Raw genomic sequence first — 11,635 nt, 5'->3', positions numbered from 1 at the left:
GGTTTAAGTGTTAGAAATTCTGTTGTATGTTAATTGCAGGTGAAAATGAAGAAAAACGTAACGTAAAGACCTCATGATCAATAGACATGATAACAATGGTAAATATGCTAAAATTACTTTGTCAAGTAATTGGTGGTCTGTGTAAAATAAAATTCAAATCTGGTGGTCCGCAAACCTAAAAATTTTAAGAACCGCTGACCTAGTGATATTAAACACATGGAACGGAATGTTCTAGAATCTCAAAATTTTGAAAAACTTCTGCAATTACTCAGGCTTCAAATTTCAACCCACAAAATGTAAGGGTTTCTTTTATACGTGTAAGAAAAGAACAATCTTAATGAAGAAATCAGGTTTATGGCAAATAGAAGGTACAGAAATTCAAAGAATATCTTCAAAGCTACCAACTAAATATCTAGGGATTCTAATCGAACCACACAAAAGAATTATATTAGAAAATATCTAGAGGCAATTAACACAATGGGTCACTAAAATTGCGAAGGCTCCCCTTAAACTGGTGATTCCCAACGTCGTGCATACCCCACTGGGGAGCAATTTGATTTTTTAGGGGGGTAATTAGAGAATTTAGATACATTAAACAATTTATAAAATGAAAAAACAAAAATTCACTGTTAAAAAATGATTGAAAAAAATAAATAAATAATTTTTACTTTTTACAGAGACATTTATAAATTTATATAAACATAGAAGGGATGGTGAAGAACCCTTTAATTTATGATTTTACAACCAGCTTAGGTTTTTCTACTTAGAAATCGTTTTAACCATTAGAATAATATGAAATGTAACAATGATTATAAAATTTTGCAATATAACAAAACAATATATAAATGATTTTGAATTAGAAAAACCCAATTCTAAATATATTGAACTATGTTTTTAAATACTTTCTACTTATATTAATATCATCAATTTAACAATTTTTAAAGAAAAAAATATAAAGAATAACATAAATGCAGTGATAAATTGGATAAGCTTTTGATTTTTTAATTAATTTATCTAAAAAATATTATTTGAACTATTTTTATAAGGTTAAAGAAAAGTTCATAAATGGAGCTTTAAGACAAATATAAATTAATAATCAAAATGTTTATGAGAAATACTATTTTTTGCACATTTTGTTTACATTTGCTATTTTTTTTTAATGCAACAAGGTATATATAAAGACCAATGTAGAAATATTTCAGTTGTTTTGAAAATATACCTTGTTACAATTGTCACCAGACTTTAAAAAAAATACAATTTTGATTTTATTTTAATTATTTTTGTTTTAAGTATTTCTGTGTTTTTTATTTCTATTTTTGAGTTTTAGTTATTTCTGTTTTAGTATTTTACCATATTTTTTGTTTTTTTATGTACTGTTTTCAAGTGATTATTTAAGTGCATGTGTGTGAAACTAACATAACATTTTAAACCCCACCGTAATGTAGTGTCAAAGTGCTTCCATTTTATAAGTTTTTCTCACATTTATTTCTTTCAGTCACAAACCCTTTGAATAAAATGAGTAGTGCAAGCAAGAAAAAAGGTCGTCAGTATTCAAAGGAATATTTAAAATTTGGTTTCATACCCGCTATCCATGATGAACGGATGCTCTTCTGCCTCTTGTGCCAACAATGCTTGTCCAACTAATCAATGAAACGAGGTCGTCTTGAAGCTCATTTGAAGGCAAAACATAGAGCGTATTTAAATTAAGATTGAAATTACTTGAAGTCTTTAAAAGAGAAGTTTGAAAAAAGAACAAAAAAGTCTCTTTTCACTGGACAAACTGTTACTGCCGGTCGTACTCTTGAGGCTAGCTATGAAATTTCTTTATTAATTGCAAAATCTGGAAAAAATCACACTACAGGGGAAGATTTAATTAAACCGTCAATATCAACATTTCTAAAAACAGTTCTTGAAAAAGATGACAAAGTGTGATAGCCATGCCACTAAGTAACAATATTGTTAGCAGAAGAATCAATGAAATGGGTGAGGATATTGAAACACAACTTGTTGGAAAGCTGAAATCAAGAAAATTCTCAGTACAATTGGATGAATCAACTCTGAAAGATTTTCTGATTTAAAACAAATTGATTTTCCAACATGGGTGATGCAGCCATTGCTAGTGGATCTGTCTGATGTTTCAATGCAATGCCAAGAAGAACTCTCAGAAATGCAAAATGATGAGTCAGTTAAAGCTTTATTCAATATAAAAGGAGCTATGGCATGGCTTTGTGATGAGACAGAAACTAAATACCCAAATTCAACTAACTTTGCAAGAAAACTGTTGTTACCGTTCCCATCTTCATATTTAGCTAAATGTGGCTTTAGTGCTGTACAACTGAACACCAGCAAAACCAAGGAGCTGGTGGCGAATTTCAGGAGGCCCAGGACCCTCATGGACCCCATGATCATAACATAGAATAGAATGCCTTTATTGTCACTATACATATGTACAATGAGATTAAAAGCAGCTCCTCCAGTGCAGACATATATGTAGAACACAACAAACAAATAAACAAATGGTGCAAAAAAGGTTCTGCGACGCTATATACATATGGAGAGAATAAATAACTATCGCACTATTGGGTTATATATTGCACAATAATGATGATCATGTGCAGTGAGTAGTGGATTTTGGACCCTGAGAGTAATGATATTGTACAGTATACAGATATTGCACAGTTATTATCAATACCATTTAGATATTGGATATTGCACAGTTGATGGATAGAAGGAAGTCCAGGTTAGACTGTGTAGTCAGTGCATGTGTGAGTTTAGAATGGTTATGGCTTTTGGGAAAAAACTGTTCTTGAGTCTGTTTGTCCTTGTTGTGATGCACCTGTAGCGCCTCCCTGAGGGCAACAGGTCAAACAGATCAGAGCCAGGGTGGGAGCTGTCCTTGATTATGTTTTTTGCTCTGCTGAGGCAGCGGGAGGTGTAAATGTCCATCAGGGAGGGGAGAGGGCAGCCGAAGATCTTCTGTGCTGCCTTTACTACTCTCTGAAGCCTCTCCCTGTCTGCCATGGTGCAGCTGCCGTACCATACTGTGATACAGTACATCAGCAGGCTCTCGATGGACGAGCGGTAGAAGGTCAGTAGCAGGTTGGAGTCCAGGTTGTGCTTTCTGAGGACACTCAGGAAGTGTAACCGCTGCTGAGCCTTCTTGATGACTGCTGTGATGTTGTCTGTCCAGGAGATGTCAGCGGAGATAAGGACGCTGAGAAACTGTAAGGTATGGACCCTCTCCACACACTCGCCGTTGATGTAAAGGGGGGCTAAGTCAGTGCTGTGCCTCCTGAAGTCGACAATGATCTCCTTGGTTTTCCTGCTGTTCAGAGCCAGATTGTTCTTTGAACACCAGGCTCCCAATTTCAAGACCTCCTCTCTGTAAGCTGCATTTTCTAACTTTGAGATGAGTCTGACCACTGTGGTGTCGTCAGTAAACTTGACGATGAGGTTATTGTTGTGGGCCGGACTGCAGTCGCGAGTGTAGAGAGAGTACAAGAGGGGGCTCAGCAAACAGCCTTGTGGAGTACCAGTGTTCAGTGTGTGAATGGAGGAGAGGTGGGGGCCGAGTCTCACAGTCTGGAGCTGGTTGATAAGAAAGTCTTTTATCCAGACACATGTGAGAGGAGGGAGGCCAAGAATGACCAGTTTGGTGATGAGAATGTCAGGAATGATTGTATTGAAAGCTGAGCTGTAATCCACAAAGAGCATCCGGACGTAGCTATGCTGCTGCTCCAGATGGCTCATCACAGAGTGGAGAGTTACGGCAATGGCGTCTTCTGTGGATCTGTTCGCGCAATATGCGAATTGGTAGGGATCGAAGTCTTGGGGGAGATAGTCCTTGATGTGCTGGAGAACCAGTCTCTCAAAGCACTTCATGATTACAGGAGTGAGGGCCATAGGGCAGGGCTACTCAAATATAAATTTGAAAGGTCCACTTACTAAATTTCCATTCAGTCTGAGGTCCGGAAAAGTGACGGTCAAATTCCAAATAGAGAACTCCAAAAAAAGGCAATCCCCAAACTTTAGAACTATACACAAAAAAATGACATGGTAGGCCTTTTAGTGTGAAAGGTGACACCTTCTTTGTGCCACCAGTTGTTTGAACTTGGGCATAAAAGGTGTGAGGGCAAGGCGGAGGCACTGATGTAAATGTTCATTGGTGAGGGTGTTGCGGTATGTGTTTTTCACCATGTTCATAGTGGAAAAGGCAGATTCACAGCAGTACGTTGAGGGAAACATTGTAAGAATTTGAAGGGCCATCTTCTGCAGGAGAGGAACACCTGCCGCAGTAACCATCTTTGTCCAGAAGGTGACAAGGTCACAGTGAGATTCCTGCAGTGCTAGGTTTTCTTGTAGCTCAATGAACTCTGTTTGCAGAGAAGCAGCACTGGCCCATTGGAAGACTTTTGTGGCTTCATTTGAGAATTCTGCAATATTTTTGACAGAAATGGATTTTCGATGCACAGCAAGACTTGTTTTCCCAAAGGGAAATCTTCAAAGCGAGTTTGGAAATTTTTAATCAGCTTGTCCAGGAATTCAGCATAATTGTGATGGTGATGTTTTCCTGCAGCCTGATCCAAAAGTCTTGGGAAGTGAAGCAGGTCCTGCTGTAAGTCACATTTGAACACCTCCAGCTTCCTCTGGAAAGCACGGACAGCTAACATGAGGTCACACACTGTGCTGTTTTTGCCTTGGAGCTTCATATTAAGGTCATTAAGATGGGAAGTAATGTCCGTTAGAAAAGCAACAATTTCCATTTTCTCGTCATTCTTCATGAAATCCACAAACGGTTTGGCTTTTGCACTCTTCTGATCCAACAGAAATGTCTCCAGCTCTTTCCGCAGTGCCCAAAAACGCTCCAGTACCTTGCCTTTACTAAGCCACCGGACATTGTTGTGAAGGAGCAAATCATCAAATGTTGCATTCACCTCTATTAGAAATGAGCGCAATAAACGATGTTGCAAAGCAGAGGATGCTCTCAGATAATTGACTAGTTTCATGACTGTTGTCATGACTTCTGAGTACCTTTCTCCAAGGCTGGCACACAAAACCATCTGGTGAATTATGCAGTGGTATGCCATGAGGTCAGGGTGGTGAGTTCTCAAGCGTGACACTAATCCCCTCTCTTTCCCAATCATACATGGTGCGCCATCAGTAGCAATGGAAACAACATGCTTCAGGTCTATCGCTCTGTCTCTAAGCATCTGTGTCACTGCTTCATAGATATCATCCCCCCTTGTGTGTCCATGGAGGTTTGTGAGACCCAAAACATCTTCATGAAATTCTCCCTTTTCTTCATCAAAAAATCTGACAAAGACCATGAGTTGTGCATTGTCCGTGATATCTGTGGATTCATCCACAGCCAATGAAATGAATTTGGCTTTTTTTATAGCAGAACTAAGTTGTTCAAGCAAATCATCAGCGAGTATTTCAGCTCGTCTTGCGGCAGTGGAATCAGAACAGGGTATTTGGTTTATTTTCTGGATTATTTCATCCTTTTGAGTCCCTTCAAACAGAGCAGTCACCACTTCACTCATACACTCTTTGACTACTTCAGCATCAGAGAAGGGTTTCTTGTTTTTTCCCAGGACCCATGCTACTCTAAGTGAGGCTTCTGTTGCCCGCTCCTGTTGTGTGGCTGATCTAACTATTACACTGCTTGTAGCTTCATATGATGATTTCAGCTGGTTTATTTTTATGGTCCTTACCTCTGAGTTCTGAGGGTAATTTTGTTCGAAATGTGCATGCTTGGTTTCATAATGGCGTTTCACATTACCACTTTTGATTATTGCTACCGTCTCGTTGCAGATTAAACACATTTGTTTTCTGCTTCCCACGGGGAGCACGAACGCATATTTTTTTGTCCACTCACTCTTAAATTCGCGGTTTTCAAAATCAACTTTTCTTTTCTTATCAATGTACTGTCTTGATCCAGCCATCTTCACTTTCAGTCAGCAAAAAAAAATTCAGTTATCGAAATTTGCACTGCCTGCGAGTGATGAGACTGCCTGTTCACCGGCCTGACCCAGAGCACGTGACCGGTACATAAATCTGGCTGCCGTGAATGAGCGAGCGAGCAAGTATTGGGGGGGAGGCGGGGAGTAGTGGGAACGATACTGTTACAACTGCTGTGATTGGACATAGATGAAGCAACCAAACCGAGTAGAAATCTCAAAGATATATCGCGTGGAATCAGAATTGCGCACTTCATTGAGAACTCATTTGGATTATGATTAAATTTGCATGTTTGTTTTGGCGTCGGTCCAGATTTAACCGTATTTGGGTCCGGATGCGGACCGGAGTCCGCCTATTGAGTACCCCGGCCATAGGGTGATAATCATTTAGGCTGGTGATGGGAGACTTCTTCGGCACTGGTATGATTGTGGCTGATTTTAGGCAGGACGGAATGACTGCCTGGGCTAGGGAGAGGTTGAAGATTTTGGTGAAGATAATGATGAGCTGGTGAGCACACGCTCTGCACACCCTACCAGGTACTCCATCTGGGCCTGCAGCCTTCTTGGGGTTCACTGCCAGGAGCACCCATCTGACATCGTGCCCCTTTACAGTGAGTGGAGTGGTGCAGGAACCCGGTGAGGGTGGGAGCAAGGCTGGAGCAGGTGAGTGCTGCTGTTGTGATGATTCAAAGTGAGCAAAGAAGCAGATTAGCTCCTCTGCTAGTGGCACACTCAGATCTCCTGTTGTTGCATTACAGCCTCTGTAGTTTGTGATGTTTTGTATTCCCTGCCACACCTCCCATGTATTGTGGCTGGACAGGTGGGACTCTATGCTCCTCTTATGGTCCATCTTGACTTTTTTAATTCCACTTTTCAGAGCGGCTTGGGCAGCCCTGTACAGAGCTCTGTCACCTGACCTGAAGGCAGTGTCGCGGGCTCTGAGGAGTGTACGAACCTGGCTGGTCATCCAGGGTTTCTGGTTTGGGAAAACCCAATGTTTTTGTCCACAGTCACATTTCCGATGCAGAACCTGATATAGTCCAGTACCGTTCCTGTGAATGTTTCCAGCTCTTGGTGTTCAAATATGTCCCAGTCTGTCTGTTCGAAGCAGTCCTGTAGTTTGGAGAGTGAATTTTCAGGCCAGGTTGTAACAGTCTTTATGGTGGGCCTGGCACTGTGTCTAAGGGGGATGTAGGCTGGGGAGAGCAGGAGAGAAAGATGGTTGGACTGGCTGAGTTCGGGGAGGGGTATGGCTCTGTACTCGTGCTTGATGTTGGAATAAACATGGTCCAGAGTGTTCTCCCTCTAGTAGAACACTTAACATGTTGATAAAATTTCAGGAGTACAGTCTTCAAGTTGGCCTTGTTAAAGTCTCCGGCAATTATGTGAGCACCGTCAGGGTGGGCTCGCTGCTGTTCGTTAATGGTGACTGCGTGCAGAGGGTGCAGACCTATAAATATCTGGGAGTGCAGCTGGATGATAAACTGGACTGAACTGCCAATACTGATGCTCTGTCCAAGAAATGACAGAGCCGACTATACTTTCTTAGAAGGCTGGCGTCCTTCAACATCTGCAATAAGTTGCTGCAGATGTTCTATCAGACGGTTGTGGCGAGCGCCCACTTCTACACAGTGGTGTGCTGGGGAGGGAGCATAAAGAAGAGGGACGCCTCACGCCTGGACAAACTGGTGAGGAAGGCAGACTCTATTGTAGGCACGGACCTGGACAGTTTGACATCTGTGGCAGAGAGACAGGAGAGCAGGCTGCTGTCAATCATGGAGAATCTACTGCATCCACTAAACAGTATCATCTCCAGACAGAGGAGCAGCTTCAGCGACAGACTGCTGTCAATGTCCTGCTCCACTGACAGACTGAGGAGATCGTTCTTCCCCCACACTATGCGACTCTTCAATTCCACCCAGGGGGGTAAACGTTAACATTATACAAAGTTACTGTCTGTTATACCTGCATTTTTATCACTCTTTAATTTAATATTGTTCTTTATCAGTATGCTGCTGCTGGAGTATGTGAATTTCCCCTTGGGGATTAATAAAGTATCTATCTATCTATCTATCTATCTATCTATCTATCTATCTATCTATCTATCTATCTATCTATCTATCTATCTACTGTAAATGATTTGTTACTGAAGAAATCAACTGGATATCACTAAACGAGGAGACTTGAGATTGAAGTTAACTAAATTGGTGCCTAATATAAAATCCTTCTGCAGCAAGCATGAAGCACAAAGATCTCACTAACTTTTAATCTACTTATCTTGAAGTGAGTTCAAATTTGTATTTTGAATTTTTTTCAGACCTTTTTGTTTTTATTTTATTGTATAGTAATTAAAATGATCAAAATAGTACAGAAAAAGCTTTCATTAAAGTTATTTTTTATTTATGAATATCACTTACAGTATATGTTTTCAAAACTGTACTTGCTGTATTTTCATATTCATATTTTTTTTAACAATTTCTTAGTAATTTCTTTGTCAGTACTTCAACTATCCTTTCGCTCTTTTGTTTCCATGTTCTTTGGAAGCTTGTTTAGACCAAATTGATGACATTATGGGCTTCCTCCACGTGAGTAGGAGTTCACTTTTTGAATAGGTAATAATATGAATAAGGTATATGTTACAGTGGGGGACATCATGATTTTAGAGAGGCCTAGTTGGGGCATGGCCAAAACAGGGTTGGGAACCACTGCCTTAAACCCTTCCAAAAACTCATTATTCTCAACCAGTTAGGATTAGGGGTAGGGTAGGGGATATGGTCATTACTGGCAAGCACTGGCACACTTAATTCCCAATTTAAAAATTTAGTTCTACTCTGTTCAATTCCCCCCCCACTAAAATTGTATTAATTAATTGTTAAACGAATAAAATTCTTTAAATGAAATAAATAAACAGAAAAATTAATAATATCAATACAGATATAATCAATATTAATAAAATTAATAATTCCACTACATTTATAAATCACCTCCTAAAATTTCATAAATAGTAATTCCTCCATGAATAAATAAATAAATAATTAGAAACATAAATACTAAAAAATCATTATCTTTCATTTAATCCCAATGGGACCCAGGTATTCAAAGATGTTATCCATCTATGTTCTGCTTTAAGAATTTTAGTTTTGTTACATTGTGAATGCTGTTCCAGACCAAACATAACTGGTTTATGACCATCTATAGTAAAATGTTGTTAAAGAGCTGTTTTTTTCTACTGATTATTGATGAGTTAGAGATCCTGAACAAAACGATCTCTTAGCATATTTTTTGTCTCCCCTATATAGGTCATCCCATGTGTAGAGCACTGGAAGCCATAAATACAGTTTCTGGAAATTTGTGTTTCTGACCGGTACAGGCTAAGTTGGAGATGGGCAAAGTACGGCCCGGCTGACTTTTTTATCTGGTCCGCAGAACTGCTCGTTTGTTTTTGTTTTTTTTATATAAAGAAATGGCTCCTAAGTTGCCCCATTAATCAGTACCTGCTCAATTGGTGTTTGGTGACGTCACACTGAGCGGGAACTTTAAACCAGGAAGCGAGATTTGAGAAGACGAACGAGCACCGGAGACGACCGCGGGCTCACATGGTCGGGTGAGTATCCAAAAGTGGGTTTTTGCATAGGTGTGATTACCTCCCTGTGTCCGTTTACTCCTCTTTAAGTCACCATATATTTGGGACAGTTGCTCATTTGCGTTATAAGCACGTTACTATTTTCCCACTGTCATATAGTGTCACTGCAGGTGTTATCTGCTCTCAGTGACCAGGAATATTTAACTTCTGTGTAGAATCCCAAAATGAGCGGGTCAAAGAAAAGAAAAGTGGACAGTGAATGCAGAGTGTTTAAGAAGGAGTGGACAGCAAAATATATTTTCACCGAAGTCCAATCAATGGCTGTATGTCTGATATGCCAGGACACTGTTGCGGTTTTCAAAGAATATCAGCCGTCACTTTGCCACGAAGCATGCTAACTGCTAGCAAGCAGTCACCCTAAGAATGGGGGGCTATAGCTCAGAGGTTGATAGCTAAATTACAGGCTCAGCAAAATTTATTTCACAGATAAACTGCGATTCAAGAGTCAAGTACCAAAGCAAGTTTTATGCTGTCATTCAAATTAGAAAAAGCTAGCGAACCCCTCTCTGAAGGCGAGTTTTTGAAAGAATGCATGATAGAGACAGCAGGTCTTTTGTGTCCTAAGAGCAAAGACAAGTTTGAAAAACTCAGTTTATCATGCTGGACAGTGACTCACCGTGTGGAACCGATTGATGAAGACATAACCAGCAAGTTAAATAATACTTAAATAATAATATTAGAGTCCTTTAAATTATATTCGCTAGCACTGGACGAAAGTACAGACATAAAAGACACAGCTCAGCTCTTAATTTTTATCTGAGGGATTAGCGACTGTTTTGAAATAACAGAGAAGTTTTTGGCCATGGACCCACTTAAAGGAAAAACATGAGGAGAGGACTTGTATGAGCGGGTGTCTGCTGTCATCGAGAGTATGAAGCTACCTTGGAGTAAACTTGGCAATGTCACTACGGATGGATCTCCAAATTTAACTGGAAAAAATGTGGGACTGCTGAAGAGAATTCAGAATAAAGTGAAAGAGGAAAACACTGACCAAGATGTTATTTTCCTTCACTACATCATACACCAAGAATCTTTGTGTAAATCTGTATTACAGCTTAATCATGTTGTGAATCCAGTTGTAAAACTTGTTAACTGCATACGAGCAAAGGGACTTCAGCACCGTCAGTTCATTACATTTCTGGAGGAAACCGATGCAGACCACCAAGAATTGCTTTACCACCCTCGTGTCCGCTGGTTGAGTTTGGGCAAAGTGTTTAAACAAGTTTGGGATCTCAAAGAAGAGATTTTTTTGGAGTTAAAGGGGAAGTCTGACGATTTTCCAGAACTGAGTGACAAGAATTGGCTGTGTGACTTTGCGTTTGCTGTAGACATTTTTTCTCAAATGAATGAGCTAAACGTCAGGCTACAGGGAAAAGAGCAGTATATGCACGACATGTATACTAATGTGAATGCCTTTCCAGGAAAACTTCAAAGAAAAACTTATCTCATTTTCCCACACTAGCCACACAGAAAGAGGCCATCCAAAATGTGAATAAATATAGCAAATCACTGAACGATCTGCATGAAGAATTCTGCCGTCGGTTTTCAGATTTTGAAAAAATTGAAAAGTCACTTAAGCTGGTGGCCTGTCCCCTGTCACAAGACCCAGAAACAGCACCACAAGAAGTGCAATTGGAACTAATCGATCTTCAATCTGACGCCGTCTTAAAGGACAACTTCCACTCTCTTGCACTAAAAGAGTTCTATGCCTCACTTAAAGAAGCCACTTTTCCAAACTTCTGGGGGATGGCACAGAAGATGCTGGCTTTGTTTGGCTCGACTTACGTGTGTGAGCAGACATTCAGCGTCATGAACATCAACAAATCCCGTCACAGATCCTCTATCCTGAGAATTGTAACAACAAAGCTAACTCCAAATATAGTTGTGTATCCAAGAAGGTCACTGTTTCATAGTTAGTCTCTGCTTTCAGTCTGATAGTCGCATGGGTGGTATTAAGGACCTGAAGAAAATGATCATATTCCTTCCTCGAATGCATCCAAATGCCAAAGATGTCATCTAAGAATCTTAAGTA

The 11,635-nt window shown here is 39.9% G+C and overlaps 1 protein-coding gene across 1 annotated transcript; it reads left to right on the top strand.

Annotated features, from left to right (window-relative positions):
- Positions 1-10,457: 10,457 nt before the first annotated feature.
- Positions 10,458-11,065, top strand: LOC127528325 (general transcription factor II-I repeat domain-containing protein 2-like). The gene has a single exon (XM_051928761.1). It carries the CDS (start codon positions 10,475-10,477, stop codon positions 11,063-11,065), a length of 591 nt encoding a protein of 196 aa, XP_051784721.1. The 5' UTR covers positions 10,458-10,474.
- Positions 11,066-11,635: the final 570 nt, after the last annotated feature.

The sequence above is a fragment of the Erpetoichthys calabaricus genome, chromosome 6 (genome assembly GCF_900747795.2).
Source record: "Erpetoichthys calabaricus chromosome 6, fErpCal1.3, whole genome shotgun sequence".
Classification (NCBI taxonomy): domain Eukaryota; kingdom Metazoa; phylum Chordata; class Cladistia; order Polypteriformes; family Polypteridae; genus Erpetoichthys; species Erpetoichthys calabaricus.
The sequence above is the reverse complement of the archived record's forward strand: the minus strand, read 5'-3'. Positions and strand labels throughout refer to the sequence as shown.

Coding starts and splice junctions, on each gene's coding strand:
- LOC127528325 (XM_051928761.1), top strand. CDS start 10,475: ATGAAGCTACCTTGGAGTAAACTTGGCAATGTCACTACGGATGGATCT.